Raw genomic sequence first — 18,359 nt, forward strand, 5'->3', positions numbered from 1 at the left:
ATTGTGTTGGATTTTAAAACCATACCCAAATCTATATGCTATTTGGACAACATTCACAAATTTTGTTATCGGTCTCAGCAAAGGAAAACCTTGCGACAAATTAAAAAATATATAAAAACACAAGAAAAACATATTAAAAATATCAAACATATATAAAAGTACAAATATTGCGTTAATAATGCAAGATTAATGATATTTTGAAAGTATTCAAGATTATGTGGGCCATTTTTTGAAAAACGAGTGAGGTTATAAAAAAAAGGTCGGATATTGTAACTACGATTCGGACCACGTAAGCTGGATCTGAATAACTAATCAGACCTATTTTTTGGCCAAATAGGCCTTATCGGTTATGATTCTGGTAGGAATCGAGTCATACCCGACCCACTTGACAGGCCTGCTATAAATAAAGAGCTTTTCTAGGGTTTCTTGCCTTTACAGATCTAGGGTTTACGCTAACACTCCCCACCCTCTCTCTCTCGTTTCCTTCTTCCTCGTTGATTCAACCCATGGTGAGCAATTTCTAGGGTTTCCGTTTTTTCACAGTTTTCGTGGACTTCTTGATGAGTTTTTTCGGGTTCTGTTGCGAGTTCGTTGATTTTTGTGGGAGTGATTTTGGCCGTTTTGCAGGCGGAAGTCGAGACGGAGGTCGCCGGAGGGCAGCCCAAGAGGAGGACGTTCAAGAAGTTCAGTTTCAGGGGGGTCGATTTGGACGCTCTCCTCGACATGCCCACGGAAGAGCTCGTGAAGCTTTTCCATGCTCGGGCTCGGAGACGGTGCGTCTTTCTCTCCTTTCGATCTGTTCCTCTCTCTCTTCCTTTAAATTTTTGATATGGTTTGGCATTTTTTCTGTCGTTGAATGCGTAGGTTCCAGAGAGGTTTGAAGAGAAAGCCGATGGCTTTGATCAAGAAACTGCGCAAAGCGGTAAATGATCGTGTTTCTTTATCTGTTTGTCTGAAAAATTTCTTGGCTGCGTTTTCGATCGGTGTGTTGTTATTTGTTTTTTATTGAGATTACTTCTTTATGCTATGGTTGTGGAAGCTTGAAAGATTTCTGATATGCTCAGTAATGCTAGCAGTAAACTTTTGAACAATAATTTAATGTTTTTTTAATCATTTCAGTCTAGATGGGTGAGTTATTATTGCAACCAGGAAGACACAAGATTTGCTGCCCATACCTTCATATGCATTTTAAAAATCCTCCTAATGTGCATGAGCTTCAATAGGGATTGAGCTTTAGTCGGTGGTTATGTTAACCAGCTTACGGAACTACCTTTTGATTATGAGAAAACATTATCTTCTTGATTTTGTGATGGGTAGTTTGATGCCTATAAAATATAAATGCCATGAGCTTGCTGTGAAATCCTGCTCTGTTGTTTTCCATGGCCTGGTGGTGTAGGCTTCTTCCAGTTATCATAGTGCTGCAGAGTTTGATTAACAATAGATGGCTTTGTTCATGTGCGGTAAACAGAATTTTTACTAGTGTAATATGGATGATTGGCCGGATTTTAATTTTTAACATGTCACATGCACATGCATAATGTGGTTGCAGTTTGATATTTGGACTTCAAAAAATTGCCTTATCTCAATTGGAACCTTTTGTATTGAATCATGTGATGCATTGCATTCTAATTCATAGGGTGCTTGTGCTTGCCTTATTGATTAGTTGTTTGGTTGGAAGCTATGTACATGGATGCGGCTGTCAATCTGGGGACAGGGCCATTTTTGTGAAGTTTCCAATATGAGTAGCATATAAGGGAATGTGGAACAGGACAAAAAATGGAGTTTATGTGTGACTCAGGCTGGAAAAGATAGTTATGCTGATGCTCTTAATGTGTCAATTGTGTATGGGTCTAGAAAAGGACCCAGTCAATCCGAAGCTGACCTCTGTTATTGCTGCTTAACTGTGGTTCTCATCTTTGTTTGAGCAGTCATGAATAGTTTTTTTGGTGGTTACTTGCAAAAGAACAATATCATGGTCATAGGATACAAACAGATGGCACAAAGATAATTATAGGATATCTCATAGTTGGCAAACTCGTGACTCGGCTCGGATCACCCAATCCTTGACTTGCGAGTCAGCAGGTTGACTTGGTGAATCAGATGAGTCAGGACTCTATATTTTATAGTGTAAGCATATGAGTAAGATATGCAAATAACTAAACTTCAAGCTAATATGTCAACAGTTAAGTTACAAAAACATATAATTATACATGATTATTATTTTTTTCATTTAACAATATTATATTCTTCATAACAAGTGACTTTATATAAGAATTGTGCATTAAAATCATAAAATACATGATAAAAAAATATAATCGGCTTTAGGATCAGTAACCTGAATCGGTGACCTGGGTTCCGATCTGAGTTGAGTCGGGTGATTCCCGAGTCAACTCGCCGGGTTTGCCAACTATGGGATATCTCACTCTTAAGTTTATCTATCTTTACCCCTTAGCTTATTGTTGCTAGTTTGGCACTAAAACAAAATTACAAATGCTCTGTTGTTTAGTTGTCCATGCTTGTTCTGGTGAATGGAAAATCTTGGGATTTTGTTGTAAGAAAGATATTTCATGGAAAGTACTTGTGATGGGATGTCTACTATTGTAGTTTCATAAAAACAAGACAATTTACCAATGGGGGCTCCGCTTGTTTGGCAGGAGCAGTGAGTGCACGCCACCTTGTGTTGGAAGTTGTAAGTTCAAATCCCAATGGTATGGTTTTATAACTGGTGGGGGTCTGCCTAACCCCAGCTTGCCTATCTTAAAAAAAGACTATTTAATTATTTTTCTTCATTTGAAGATTATGGTGAACCATACCTCCTTTATGGACCATAGTCTTCTAGACATTACTATTGAGATGCCTCTTAATTTGATATATCTATGAGGTTGATGCCTAGCAGACGAGCAAATAGAAAGTTGGTATATAAACTTATGAGGCAATTGTTGAATTAGACATCAATTTTATAAATTTATGATGCCTTGGTATTTTTTAAAGTTTTTATGCTTTTTTTTGAAAATTCCTTTTTTGTTAAAATTGCCCAAATTTTCTTGAGAACAAAATACTTCAAGAAACTGCACTGCCAAGACATTTTGATACTGATGTAATGATGTTAGTGTATGCTTTAGTTGTTACAAAGTACTAATTCTTATTAGGAGCTAAGTGTTTGTAATGATGGAGCAATTATCTATCTCTCTCCATATGTCAGACATTATAACCTATGTAGAATATCTTTATAAATCATGCATACTTAAGCAAATCACTAAATGTCAGCAGTCTTTTAAGCTCTCTCACTCAAGAGCTTTATCGATTTAATGCCATTTTTGTTTTGATAAGAATATGCGTTTATCATAAGGTGCTGCAGTGTAATTGTAAAGTGAGGTTTGCAAATTTGTTTAAAACATCTTTTATGATATTGAGATTTCCATTGATGTGGTAAATTTATGATGTTGGAGAGATATGCTGGTTGTATTGTAAATCATTTATGTTATCTTGCTTATATAAAGAATGATGTGAATTTGCTGTCAGTTAGTACCAATGCCACGTAGTTGCGGGTGCTGATACGTGATGTGCCATTGTTATAGGTGGTATATCGCGGTTGTTTAATTCCAAGAGAAGGATGCTTGGGTGCTGCTGGGTTGTGTATATGATACGACTTTGCATGGTTGTGAACTAATAGGGTTGATGTGGTTTGGGTAGTCATGGGCTAAGTAAGGTTTTGTCCTTTGTAAATTCATGTAATAGTCTTGAGACTATTGTCAATAGTTACTAAGGGCCAATAATGGATCATGGGTCAAACTTGGGCGGGTTCTAGTGGTAACTAGGTCAACACTAGTTGAGGTGATTAGGATATACATATGAGTAGGGTTGTAATAGTTAGGGGGCAACTTGCTTAATGGAAGAATGGAGGTGCCCATCCTTGAAATGAGATTTGATTTGACTCTCTCTCTCTCTCTCTCTCTATATATATATATATCCCTACTCATACTAGGGGTGTCAATGGGTCGGGTTTGGTTCAGATCCACGTGGAACCAGACTTGGACCAGATTTTCAAGTATGGTATCAGGTCTGGCCCTCCCTGAGTCTAATCGGGTCCACTATAATAAAAACTATACCCAAAACCGATAAGAACTACATGAACCAAACCCGAATCATACCTGGTAAAACCATATTTTTATCATTTTTACATTGAAAATTGTAGGTCTTAATCAGAACTCGGGTCAGGCCCGGGTCTGGTATAAAATTTCACAAACTATACATGGGTCCATGTATTAATTGGACCTTCGAGTCTGGACTTGGGTCTTAATTGTATCTTCTTATTTATCACCATACCCCAGACCCTATAGGGTTTGGTTCAGGTAAACCAGGCCCATTGACACTTCTAACACATACCATCACCTAGGTTGCCATTTCTGATAGCATTCAAACTAAGTGCTATCAATTGGTGTCAGAGCTAGGATCCTCAAAATAACTTTAGTGATCAACAAGCTTGTGTTGGAAGCTAAGTTGATCAAGGAGCAACGTGCGATGTTGGCACAACTGCAACAAATGCACACAATGATCCTGAACATGGAGGATCAAGTGGGTGCAATGGTTCAGAATGCAGCAGTAGGCACCAACCAACGGCTGGGTGAAAATACTTTGATGGAGACGACGACAACTGCACCAGCCAATGCTTGCACACCAAGTGATACAGCCCGGACAAGCACCGTCAAAAGTGGTGCCTCGACGTCACCTAGGTCGCCTAGGTGGGCTGGGCCTAGGCTTATGGGTCTAGGCAGTTAGACCTTGTTTTTCCACCTAGGCCTTGTCTAGGCCACCTATTCGCCGCTTACGTTGTCCCCACCTAGGCTGTGGGAACATGTTTGCCATTATCCTTTGTTCCTTTTTTTCTCTTTTTCTTTCTTTCTTTTTTTTCTTCTTCTTCCTCATGCCTTGAACCCTTTTTCTTTTCTCCTTTTCTTCTTGTGCTTTCTTTTTTTCTTCTTCTTCCATTTTCCTTTTTACCTTTTTTTTTACTTCTCCTTTTCTTTTTCCTCCTTTTGCCCCTATACCTTCTTCTCTTTTTCCTCCTCTTCTTCTTCTTTGCCTTTTTCTTCCTTTTCCCCCTTTTCTCTTTTTCCTTCTTTTTTCTCTTTTGAAATTTCCTCCCTCCTCTCGTCCATCCACTCTCTTCTTTTCTTCTTCTTTTTCTTCCTTCCCTACCATTTTTCTCTTTTTTCCTTTTGTTTTATTTTCGTTCTTTACATGTATGCCCATGTTTTTCGCACACATACACGCTCGCACACATAGACATTATATATATATATAAGAATTTGTAAAATTGCACGTGTGCCTGCGTGTGTTGCAGGGTGTTGTGTATCTTATATATAGAGTGATTAGTATGCTCACACGTTAGGTGCGAAATGAACATGTTAAATGGGTTTCTCAGCCTTTTTTCATTTTATTTTTAAATTCTAACCGGACATATGTGATCTATGTACTTGATTTTATAGGGATCAACTCTTGAAGCGTTCTATTCCAACCACTGTTATAAAAAACGTGCCTTGAGGCGCAAATGGGGCGCCTCGCCTTGAGGCGCGGTCCTCTGTGCCTCAAGGCACAATTTTTTTGTTTACAACAAGATTTTTGAGACATAATCAACAAAGTTTTTGTAGGTTAATCTCATATATTTTCCAGTTATTTCAGTTATGTAATAAGTTTATTAGTATATTACTGTATTTTAACTTTTTTTGGTTAATCTCGTATATTTTTCAGTTAGTTTGGTCATGTAATTAGTTTCTTAATATATTTTAACTTTTGTTGGTTAATCTTATATATTTTTCAGTTATGTAATCAGTTTTTTAGTTAATTTTATATGTTAATCTCATATTTTTTAGAATAATCTCATATATTTTAACTTTTGTAGGTTAATCTCATATATTTTTCAGTTATTTCAGTTATGTAATCAGTTTCTTAGTATGTTTTAAGTTTTGTTGGTTAATCTCATATATTTTCCAGTTATGTATTTAGTTTTTAGTTACTTTTATATGTTAATCTCACATTTTTTAGAATAATCTCATATATTTTAACTTTTGTTGGTTAATCTTATATATTTTCCAGTTATTTCAGTTATGTGATCAATTTCTTAGTATATTTTAACTTTTTTTGGTTAATCTCATATATTTTCCAGTTATGTAATCAGTTTTTAGCTATGTCACAGGGATTCGGCTAGCAGGGTGCCGCACCCGAGTCGACGCAAGGCGGGTGCGGGACCAGGTGCTGCACCCGAGTCGATGCGACGCGGGTGCGGTCAACCTGACCCTGGGTGTGGTCAACGCACCCAAGGTCATTTTGGTCCAATTTTCAGACTTTAAAAAAATTGCCAAGAATTTTTTTTTGCCCTATATGTCACGGGGATTCTCCAACTAGGTGCCGCACCCGTGTCGCACCCGCACCCGATGCAGTCAACCTGACCCTGGATGCAGTCAATGCATCTAGGGTCATTTATGTCCAACTTTTGGACTTTATATATATATATATATAATTTTTTTTTATATTTTTGCTGAACCCCTGCACCCAGGTTTTTTGAAAGTGCCGCACCCCCGCACCCGCACCCATGTGACATACGTTTTTTAGCTACTTTTATATGTTAATCTCATATTTTTTAGAATAATCTCATATATTTTAACTTTTTTTGATTAATCTCATATATTTTCCAGTTATGTAATCAGTTTTTAGTTACTTTTATATGTTAATCTCACATTTTTTAGAATAATCTCATATATTTTAACTTTTGTAGGTTAATCTCATATATTTTCCAGTTATTTCAGTTATGTAATCAGTTTCTTAGTAAATTTTAACTTTTTTTTGGTTAATCTCGTATATTTTCCAATTATATAATCAGTTTTAGTTACTTTTATATGTTAATCTCATATTTTTAGTACTTATTTGAGATTTTCTATTTCTTATTGGTTGTTATTTCATCAATAAAGCATTTCTTTATTTATTTATATTTTTATAATTTTTTTAAAGTTTTCAATTTTTTTGAGGCTTACGCTTTACGCCTCGCCTTGGTTTTTGGTGTAGTGCCTCGCTATGCCTCAACGCTTTTCACAACACTGATTCCAACACATGGGTGGGCTTTTATTAGGTTCAAAAAATCAACTGTCCAAAATCTTTGTAAAATTTTTAGGCTTCAAATATGATTTTTTTCATCAAAAACACATGATCCAGGTGTGAATTCCTCGTAAATCGACCATGCCCGACATATTTATGTGGTCAGAACTGTGAAAAACCACCAGAAGGGCAGAAAACCCCATTTAGCACATATGATTTTGCACCTAACGTGTGAGCAGCTACCAATTTCTCCTTATATATACACACATATATATATATATGTATATGTAGATAATTATACAATATAGATATGCTTTATGTTCAATTCTATGCAATTTTACGATATTTACACTAAATTACACACATAAGCTTAATTCATAATTACAATCATATCTTTGTTACTAAAATTAACTATATATTGCAATGTTTATGCTTTTCTTGATATTTTGTTTTCTGTCTCTCTTAGGTCCTCACTAGTCCTTTTTGTGGTTGTCTTTTGACAACTAAGCTGAGCACCCATGCACACCCTAGGCGCACATGTCCAGGGGCCTTAGGCCCTTTTTTCTTGGTTTTTGGTTATTTGGATATTGGTTTACTTGGAATAACATGTGGAGACTCGTATCTAAATAAGGGCTCTTTCTATAAATTCATAAGAGACAAGCCTAGAGAGGATTATGCATTGGGTGAATAATTTTAGAATTTAGCTCTCCCCCTCTACTTTTCTCTCCCTCCCCCATTTTCTTTCTTTCCCTTACTCTTTCTTTCCTTTTCTCTGCCATTGGCACTCCCACTTTCCTCTAGCGTCAAACAATCCCTTCTCCCTTCTTCCTCTTCCACCTTTGGTAGCAGTGCCCCTAGGCATTCCTAGAGGTGACATGTGGGTTGAGTGCCCTTCTAATGCGGTCACAAGTCTACTAGAGCTCCGCCTTATGTGTAGAGTGTGTTGGTAGCCGGTCCTTGATATAGCTACATCCCATTTTTGTGTTGGGCATTCAGATCTGCTACGTCAACATGTATGAGCCTTCTCCATGTCAAATCAAACTCCCCAAGGGCTGATCATAGGGATCAACAACCCCCTCGAGCTTGCTTGGGTCGTTGGAGGTCCAAACAACCTTTCGGGGAACTGGTAAGACTCTTGGGGTTCCACCATGTGCGTTGAGCGTATTGAAAGTTTGTACTCGCATTGCCACATGCCCTACCATTGTGGGTGATGTGTGGGACTCTCCATCCACGTGTTTAGGCCCTCCCCCTATGTCACGCAGACTCTTCTAACAGGGCACCACACCCGCGTCGCACCCGCACCCAGGCGGGTGAGACACTTGGACACAACTTCCTTTGTGTTAGGTGAAGTCTACCACATTGAGGTCCATTTCTATCCAAAAGTAGATTCAGTTAACCCTAATCAAGTCCATTTTTATCTATATTATATATAAAAATACATAAATGCACACATACACGTAGTGTTAACTTAAATCTGTTAAAACTTATATATATATATATGTATGTATGTATGTATATATATACCCTCCCCGCACCCCCGCACCCAAGTTTTTTTAAAGTACCGCATCGCCGCACCCGCACCTATGTGACATAGCCCTCCCCACACTAGATCTTACTTTGCTTACGTGTTGAGAGGATTCAGGACTCGTACGTGCGTTGGAAGTCTTGCGGAAAGCACCAAACAAAGGCTCAGGTGACTTGATCATGCAAATTCGTGTTTGATTTCGATGGAGGGAGCATGGGTCACACTAGTTTGGTATCTGAGTTGATACTCCTTGGCCTCGTGTTAATTTCTGCAAACATTTATTGTTGTCAGCAAACATCGATAACACTGAACCAGTCTGCTGCACTTGTGATTAGGGGTGTCAATGGGTCTGTTTTTTTTTCAGACCCAGGTTAAACTAGACTTGGACCAGATATTCGGGTATGCTATTGGGTCTGGACTCAGGTTTAATTAGGTCTACTATAAGAGAAACCATACTTGGATTCGATAAGAACTACATGAACCAAACCTGATAAAATAATATTTTTTTTATCATTTTGACATTGAAACATTGTGGGTTCTAATAAGAATTTGGGTCAAGTTCGGGTGTGGTATAAAATTTCACAAACTATACCCGGGTCAATGTATTAATCGGTACCTTCTTGTCTGGACCCGCCATACCGGAACCATATAAGGTTTGGTCCAGGTTCGGTCTGGGTAAACCAGACCCATTGACACCGCTACTTATGATCGTCAGACCCACATCGGGGAGCTCAATCACACTATTGGAGTGTGCTCTCTGGTCATGCTTTTGGGATCTTTTATCCCTTTTGAGCCTCACCAAAATCTTAGAGGCGCTCTCCCAAATTTGTCATATCTGATACACGTCGAGCTTGGCAAAACCGCAATAGGGCCTGCCTTGTTAATATACAGAAGACTCGGTCTTGTTTAGGGCCCGACTTGTTGCACGCCTCGCGCACAAACGATTCATCCTCTAGAGATAGAATTTGGGCTGTGTGATCTCCATAGGGTCTTCCAAACCCCCAAGGCTCACTGTGGGATTTGTCCTATGCTAGGAGAATCGAAGCCCTAAAGTCCACTCTCGAATCAACAGAGACAGACTGGAACTATAGACCACCACACACCACCAGCTCGCTTGCGTGCACTCAAGAGCCTTTTCCCTTGCGACAACAGCACATTGTTGCACGTGTGTCATGTGCACACTTCTCATCTGCTATCCTCGATCATTCACATGAATTTAAGAGAATCTCAAAGGCAAAATTTCTGTTCTTAATTTGAAATTGATCTGCCAAAGGCTCTTGACTGCATTCAAGTGAGCAGGTGGCGTGCAGTAGGTTGTAGTCCCAGTTGATTCAAGAGCGGACTTTAGGGCTCCGATTCTCCTAGCACATGATGAATCCCATAGTATGCCTTGGGGGTTTGAAAGCCGCTATGGAGAAGAACACATGGCCCAAATTGCAGTTCCAGAGGATGAGCCGCTTGTGTGCGAGGCATGCGCCAAGTTGGGTTTGGGACCTGGGTCTTCAGTGTAGAAACAGGGCAGGCCCAGTAGCAGTTTTGCCTAACCTGATGCATATCTAATATGATGAATTTGGGGGAGTGCCTCTAGGATTTTGCTGAGGTCCAAGAGGGCTAGAGGATCTTAGAAGCACGTCTCAACACACTCCATTCGTGTGGTTGAGCTTCCTGAAGTGGGCTTGACAATCATAAATGCAACAAACTGGTTTAATGTTGATGTTTGCTGAAATTCACACACAAGGCCGAGGAATGTTGGCTCTGATACCAAATTGGTTTGATCTATGATCTTTTTGTTGAAATCAGACACATTTGTGTGATTGGGTCACCGAAGCCTTCATTTGGCACTTTCGAGAGGACTTTCAATGCACGTAAAAGTCTCGAAGCCTCTCAACGTGTAAGGAAAGTAGGATTTGTTGTAAGGAGGATCTAAACACATCGATGGAGATCCTTGGACATGACCCACAATGATAGGGCCTGAGGCTTTGCGGGAACGAGCTTTCGGTATGCTCAATGCATGTGGCAGAGCCTGGTAGTCTTATCGATTCTGCGTAAGGTTGTCAGGACCTTTTTTGGAGTCTGATGTGATGTGGAGAAGGTTCCTACACATTGATGGAACAGATCTGAACGCCCAACATAAAAACAAGATGCAGTAGACCGAGGATTGGCTACCAGCACTCTCTACGTGCAAGTCAGAGCTTTGGTAGACTTGTGGTTCCATGGAAGGGTATCCGTCCCTCACGTTACCTCTGGGAATGCTTCGGGGCACTCCTACCAGAGGTGGAAGAGGGAGAAGGGAGAGCTTGACACTGGAGGAAAGTGGGGATACCAATGGGAGAGAAAAGAAAAGAAAGAAAAGGGGAGAGGGAGAGGAAAGTAGAGGGGGGAGCTAATTTCTAAAAACATTCATCCATTGCATAATCCTTTCTAGGGTTAATTCTTGTGAATTTATAGAGAGTGCACTTAATCTGATCCAGCTCTCCACAGGTTGGGCCTTGGATCTTATTCCATGCAAACCAATATCCTAATAAAGAAGACTAAATAACCAAAGACCAAGGAGAAGGCCTTAAGTCCCGTCGGTGCCCATGCGTCAAGTTGGGTGATAGTGTGCCTAGGGTATGCGTGGGTGCTCAGTGTCGAGATTGTATCACCAAGTGCTTTGGTAAACGAGGCTGTGATGATTAAGGCAACAAGCACCAACAAGCTCACTGCATAAAAATCCATTGTATGTCAGAACCAACAGGATGGAACTACAGTGAACAGGAATAATGACAGTGGGAATGGAAAATCTCTCCTTGGCTTGTATCTTCAGCGTTTGAGCTTCATGGAGTGCGCTTACCATGTGCTTGATAAAAAGCCTCACCAATATGTGATGACTTATATGGGTCCAATCGAGCATGGGCACTTTGATGGACGAAATTCTGTTAGTGTTTCTGCATTCCAATGTTATGACAAGTCTGTTGTGGTTTAATGGCTAATGATTTGAGGAATTCAGTTCATCATTCATATTCAGCAGACGTAGAGTTGATCACCTTTGCTGTTATCTTCATAACTCCACAAACAGCTTGGATGCAAAGGTTGTCCTTGATCCAGGTAGTGGGCTGTCCTTGGGTCAGTTTGTGGTTGCATCAGGCATAAGATTGGGTGCCAGAACTCAAGTGCTAGACCACGTAAGCAAAGTGTTTGACGAAATGCCTAGGAGAAATGATATGTCCTAGGGAGCCAATGGGTGGGGCAACATAGAACTAAATCTGCAGTTTCACTCTTTATGTATCGAGATTCCAGTGTTGTCATGTTACTGTAATGTCTGTTGCTGCTGGTGCTACAGCTCCCAGTTGTTTCCCAGTTTCGGAGTTTCTAGAGGGCAGAGTAGGATAGCTTTTCTTTGGTGATGATGTCATACTTTCAAGTGTTACCTGGATTCGAGTGTACAACCAAACACCAAGGAAGTGTGCCCCCTTGGACCTACGAAACTGATATTTAGAGGGCTGTATTCTAAAGATTTTATGGTTGTCCTTGTTGGAAAGATTGTTAGAAGGACAAGTAAAGTTGTAGCAATGCCTTTGTGCTTGCAAGGGCCAAAAGCATTCAACTATTACAAGCCTATGATTATGAGATACAAAAATAACAAAGCTCATGTTTAAGTGTCGCAGGAAAACTATTTGATCATCACCGCACAGGGCAATATATGTTGGGGCTCCTTGAATGACAAGGAGTTAGATCTTGAAGATCCCAACCTCATTCAGGATAAATTCATGCAATCACGAGTAATAATGTATGGCAAGGGGAAGCATCAAAGTGGGTGGGTTCCTGCAAATTGCAACATGCATCTAAACTTGGATGGTGCCAATGAGGATAGAGGCAACATTACACTGCTGCTGGCAAGAAGGTCTAAACAAATGAATTCAAGCAGTGCCCTGCTCTTTACCTACTTGGAGCATCAGAAACTTTCACTTAAACAACTTTATAGTTTCTACACAAAACCACACGTACTGGGTACAAGGAGATCAAATAATCTTGCTCAAGTTAGAGGAGTTGACAAATAAATTCATTGCTGGCCAAGAATTGACCAGACTTGTTGGTGCCAATTCAGATGTGCCCATTGAGCTAATGTCATTACTTGATTCTGCCGATGCTGATAAATCTAAGTTACAGGCCTTAGCTCTTGATCCCTTGACTCAAATGTTAAGAGATAAATGTGCAAACGAGCACGCATCAATAATGGGGTGGAAGAGGGCTTGACCGAGTACCTCACAGTTGACCCACGTGGTGCATTAATCGTATTAGTGAGGCTTTTAAAAGGGAGTCAAACCTGAGCAATAATGGTCACAGGAGTTCGATCCACCATGGCTACAAACTACAAAGCATGGTGTTGGACCTTTGTCTTGTGTCAAAGGGGTCATCCACTGTAAGAATGATGGAATCACTCCTTCCATTAATTCCATCAGATTTTAACCCTGGAAGACAGCAAAGATCCTCGCTGATTTTGAGAAGTGGAGGCACCATACTAGAGCTAAAAGATTTCTATGGAACTAAGGCTGAACCAAGGGCATAGAGTGGAGAAATTTCAGCAAGACTGCTAGAAGCATTGCTGAATGACAAGCAGAATTGTAGCAATGCTTATGTCCCTGAATCTATAGACATAGAGCAACAGTATAATTGGGAAAATCAAGCTGACTATTTTCATGGGTTTGTGTGCACTATCATGTGACCAAACTTTATATTAATGTTGTTCACCTGTTTTTCCATCAGAAAATGAACCAAGCAGCAATGAATCAAAATCCAGTGGGGGCTACAGGAGACCTAATAACAAAGAATGCCACTCTGAGGGCCCTCCATTCACTCATTCAGATTACACAGCTGTTGGAGGAGATGGGGAAGCACAACTCAGCTGGGGTTCACCTTCATGATCTCCAAGCCCTCCTAGCTCTCATAGAAGAAGGTTTTATCACTCTTCATGGAGACGTAGGCACAAACTGGCACTAAAAGTTGTGGAAAGGGGACTGAAAGGTAAAGTAGAGGTTCCATATTCAGATATTATTTCTCTTAGTGCAAGTTATCATGAGAATAGGTCAGACATCTTGGAAAAATTGCTCTCAAAAACACCTTATCTCATTAGTGAGATGGATAGCCAACCTAGAAGAGACATTTTATGGCAATGCTCCAGTGGATTTAGAGGACTAGTAGTTACAAGCAGAAGTCACTTGATTGAATTTGCTGAAGGAACTCTTGAGAAATATTATGGGATGCCACCATGTGATTCTCTACTATGTCAAGTTTTCAGGCCTATTTCCCCACTTCTGCATATCCTTATTTGGAGGCAAGCAATTAAGAGCGTGAAGAACTTGGAGTCATCCTTCCCATGGACCACATCAGAAGACCTCAGTCGTGCATATTTCACACCTTGAGGGCAATGCGAATTTTCAAGGGGGGAGGAATGATATGTCTCTGCATGGTCGTGAACTAGGAGGATTGATGTGGTTTGGGTAGTCATGGGCTAAGTGACGTTTTGTCCTTTGTAAATTCATGTAATAGTCAATAGTTACTAAGGGCCAATAATGGATCATGTGTCAAACTTGGGGTGGGTTCTAGTGGTAACTAGGCCCACACTAGTTGAGGTGATTAGGGTATAAATATGAGTAGGGTTGTAATAGTTAAGGGGAGACTTGCTTAAGTAAAGAATGGAGGTGCTGATCCTTGAAATGGGATTTGATCGACTCTCTTTCTCTCCCCCTCTCTCTCCTTACACACACCATCACCTAAGTCACCATTTCTGATAGCATTCAAACTGAGTACTATCGTTATACTTCTCAAATACACAAACACATGTATGGATATATTTTTTTGCTTCAAATCTGCTAAAAGATATAAAGAAAAAAATAAGTGGAGTATGAGGTACATGGTAATATGCAACATCTTGTATCATATAAGATAGAAGCACCAAAATGCATCTAGCAGCAGCACATGAAAGTATTAACACCGACATGGGTGCATTGGGCAAATTCAAGTACATGTTACACAGTTTAGCAGACATTATATTGTAAAATATATTATTTTTAATTATGTTGATCTGCCTACAGTTGTCAAGAGATCTCGATGGATGAGTTGGTAAAAGATATGAAGACACTGTGCTTGGTGATGATTTAGCTTGTCGTCTCGTATTATGATATGTTTCTTGATTCTACTCGCCTTGGTGAATGAAGATGATAAAGGCTCTCTGCCTGTTTGAAATGGAAGAGATTAAAAGTGATTCTTGTGATGATACTAATGATTCAAATACTATGATTTAGCCCATGATTCTACTCGTCTAGTATTTACAAGAAAATTCTTATGATGATACAAATGCCAATGATGCTGATATACTATATATTTATTATCTTTATTTATTGGAGGGAGCAAAACCTGGCAAGCCCAGAAAAAAAAGTTCAGGTTTCATTCATGATGATTAGAGACAAGATGCTCCCCTTGGTTCTGCCACTGATGGCACTCATGGACCCTGATTCAAAACATTTGATTATTCTCCTTGATCAATCTGTAGTGGTGGTAGACCTGGTATATGTGGATGATGTAGAGGGAGTTGGCTCAGGTGAATAACGCTTCCCTTTCAACTGAGAAGGTCTTGGATTCAGTTGATGGAAATAAATGGGATAAATTGCCTGGTCAATTGATCAACAGTGTCACTAATAATGCTACTTACTGTATTTATTGCACTCATTGATGATTAACCTTGAAACTTTATAGGGAGCATGAAACTATGGAGTTTCTTTTTCTTTTAATACAGTCAAGTTTGGAACGCTCCAATGGTGTTCAAACTTCAAACCTCAGATGCTATCAGAGAAAGTATGATTCAAACTACTGTGATTAACTATCAAGTCTTTAAAAAATGTGTGCTTTGGAATTTGCGTTATTTTGGAAACATACTTTATTTGATACCATATTGGCATTGTGCATTTGATGACCGCTATGAGTGGAAACCCTATGTTTATCATAAGTTTTTTTTTAAGTGGGTATTTGTTTGCTTGTTCAGCTAGAGATGCATTTTCAATAGAATTTTGGATGAAGTTAAGATAAAATCTAATTTTATCTCACTTATGCTTCACCTGCAAAACATGTGAGCTGCAAAAAATTACCAAATGGGTAAAATTTGCAAACATTAGTTATAAGTATTATCTGAAATACATTATAGTGGTCCAAACGAACTTACAGAGTTGATGATATTAATTAAGAATTTGCTTCTTTATTAAAGGATAATTCAATTGCTTAGACATTTTTATCCAATGGAGAAATTTGTCCAAGAAATGAATTTAAGCAGAATTATTTTATCCAAAGACATTTTGTAATTTGTTTGAATTGAAGCACAAAAAATTATTTTTGCAAATCATGCATAATGAGACAGGTTTGTGGAGTCCGAGCGCAAGCTTTTCCATATATGTTGCAATATGGAGAAAACAGTGGGTCCCGCTCTGTATTGGACACTTTTTGATTTTTTGATATAATTATGCAGGTAATTTAGCAGCCCTAAATGAAATTAAGTGCATAGTTACAGTTGTTGTTAAGCAATAAGCAACCATTCTCCTAATAAATAAGATAAGAGAATTACTCTCTCTCTCTCTCTCCTGCTTACCTTTGTGTCGTGTACCCTTATATGCTGCTCATATTAGAAAATTACATAAAAATGGTGTATGTGTTCCTCTATCCTTGTGCTTGTGACATTTTGTGTGTGCACGTGCACATGTATGCGTGCCTGTACTGCTTGCCTTTGCCTGATCAGTGGTGATCATATGATTAATCTGTTCTTGTATCATTAACCTTGATGACCTATTTCATTGGTTTGTTTGGTGGTGGTGGTTCACTGTTCATGCTTTGCTAAAGAACTCCTTGCTTTTGGTGGATTTATGTGGTTCAGTATGCTTTGATTGGTTTTTCAGTTTCATTCAGTGTTCATGACTTGTTGTATGTGTGTATTCACACTCGAGTAAAAGGGCTGCAATGTTTTCTTTCCTGCTTGTTTGGATGTGTGAAAACCTTCAAGCTGCAATATTCACGAATTGTTTTGGTGTGTATTCATACTCAAGTACATGACTTGCTCTCTCTCTCTCTCTCAAAAAGCATTACTGTTATTGTTTCTTTTCTGCAACCAAGTAATTCTTGCTGCTTTAATTATAATTCTTGTCTTCTGTTTGTTCATTGGATACTCTAATAAGCTGAACTTTTGAAGAAAAAAAGTTGTTCACTGCAAGCCAACCACTATAGCTGGGTTATAACAAAAAATTCCACCTTGTGTAGAGATTTAGATAGCCTGGTTTTAATTCAAATGCAACTTTATTGTTGATACTTACTAGAGGTTGTTTAAGCCTCATTTGCCTGTATATGTTGGAAGACAGAACTTGGGAGGGAGGACATTCTGTAGGTAACACATCATTTTAATTGCACAGACCATATTAGATGGCCCCATTTGGATCTTCATATTCTTGCTGTTTGCCAAACCAACAATCTCAAAAACTTAATTAAAAATATTTCGAGTGGGAGGGGCTATTTGATGTTATTTGTCAGTGGTTCATCGTTTTCTCTGTTCGTGATTTTGTGTACGACAAGTGTAGCTGATATTTATTCTGGCCCGCTGCATGTTTAAATTTGTCATTCGTTTCTGACTATTAGTCTATTTGCATTGTAAATCAGAAACGTGAAGCCCCACCTGGTGAAAAGCCAGAACCAGTTAGGACCCACTTGCGCAACATGATTATTGTACCTGAAATGATCGGAAGTATCATTGGAGTGTACAATGGAAAGACTTTCAACCAGGTTGAGATCAAGCCGGAGATGATCGGACATTACCTGGCAGAGTTCTCCATAAGCTACAAGCCTGTCAAGCACGGGAGGCCAGGTATTGGTGCCACCCACTCGTCTAGGTTTATCCCTCTCAAGTGACGTGTCTTGTCGATTTTATATTTTGATAGTGAAACTAAGGATGCTGTAGTGTTTTATTTGTTTCTCTCGTTTGATTAAACAAATTTTGACTGCACAAGCTATTTCGGATATTTGACTAGTGACGGTACATTTTGTTTGTCCGGTGACAGCTAATTAGCTGAATATGTTTTTAATTTCTTTATTGCAATTTAATTTGGGGTTGCATGAGACTAGTTTTATCAAAACTCGAGTAGCCATAGGATGATGGTTGATGTCCATATTGCAACCAATGAGGTTCTGGTTGTGATCAAAGTTGTCCCCAATGTTGCGTGCTTCTCTCCTGAGAATATGTAGGGTTCTCTGGGTTGTGCCCGTGGTATGTTTACCATGCATAGTGAGTTGATCCTCTAATTTAAATAAATTTTACCTCCAAATTGTGGTTCCTTATTTCACAATCAGTTATGTTTCATTTTGTCTGGCTCAAGGCATTGGAGTGGTATTATGTTTAGACCTTTCAAATGTCAGGCTCCCATATATCTTGCTTCTCTCAGGAATGGAAGTTGATTGATTGCATGATGAAATTGCCCATAGCCATACATGTACATATTAATTGGATGTGGCTGAATTTATGGCTCCCATATCGCTTGCTTCACCAAGATTTATTGTGGTTTTCTTTTAGCTGACCAACTTTAGGGTTCATTAAATTTACTTGTCCATTACGATAGCTATTGCTGCCGCAGAGGGTGCAGGACAACTATTACTTATTAGGGTATGCATCCAATGCTTGAGCAAAGTGACACCGCCCTTTTCTTGATAAGCTCTGCATAACCTAAATAAATCC

General features: G+C 39.2%; 1 protein-coding gene across 1 annotated transcript; it reads left to right on the top strand.

Moving 5' to 3' along the window:
• The first annotated feature begins 430 nt into the window (after positions 1–430).
• Positions 431–17,763, top strand: LOC149831534 (small ribosomal subunit protein uS19-like). Its single transcript, XM_090013947.1, has 4 exons — positions 431–509; positions 628–773; positions 865–922; positions 17,291–17,763. The coding sequence occupies exons 1-4, from the start codon at positions 507–509 to the stop codon at positions 17,537–17,539; spliced, it is 456 nt and encodes a 151-aa protein (XP_089870073.1). The 5' UTR covers positions 431–506; the 3' UTR covers positions 17,540–17,763.
• The last annotated feature ends 596 nt before the right edge of the window (positions 17,764–18,359 follow it).

The sequence above is a fragment of the Nuphar pumila genome, chromosome 7 (genome assembly GCF_984573655.1).
Source record: "Nuphar pumila chromosome 7, dmNupPumi1.hap1.1, whole genome shotgun sequence".
NCBI lineage: Eukaryota > Viridiplantae > Streptophyta > Magnoliopsida > Nymphaeales > Nymphaeaceae > Nuphar > Nuphar pumila.

Coding starts and splice junctions, on each gene's coding strand:
- LOC149831534 (XM_090013947.1), top strand. Junction 774..864: donor CATGCTCGGGCTCGGAGACG/GTGCGTCTTTCT, acceptor TTGAATGCGTAG/GTTCCAGAGAGGTTTGAAGA. Junction 923..17,290: donor TCAAGAAACTGCGCAAAGCG/GTAAATGATCGT, acceptor ATTGTAAATCAG/AAACGTGAAGCCCCACCTGG.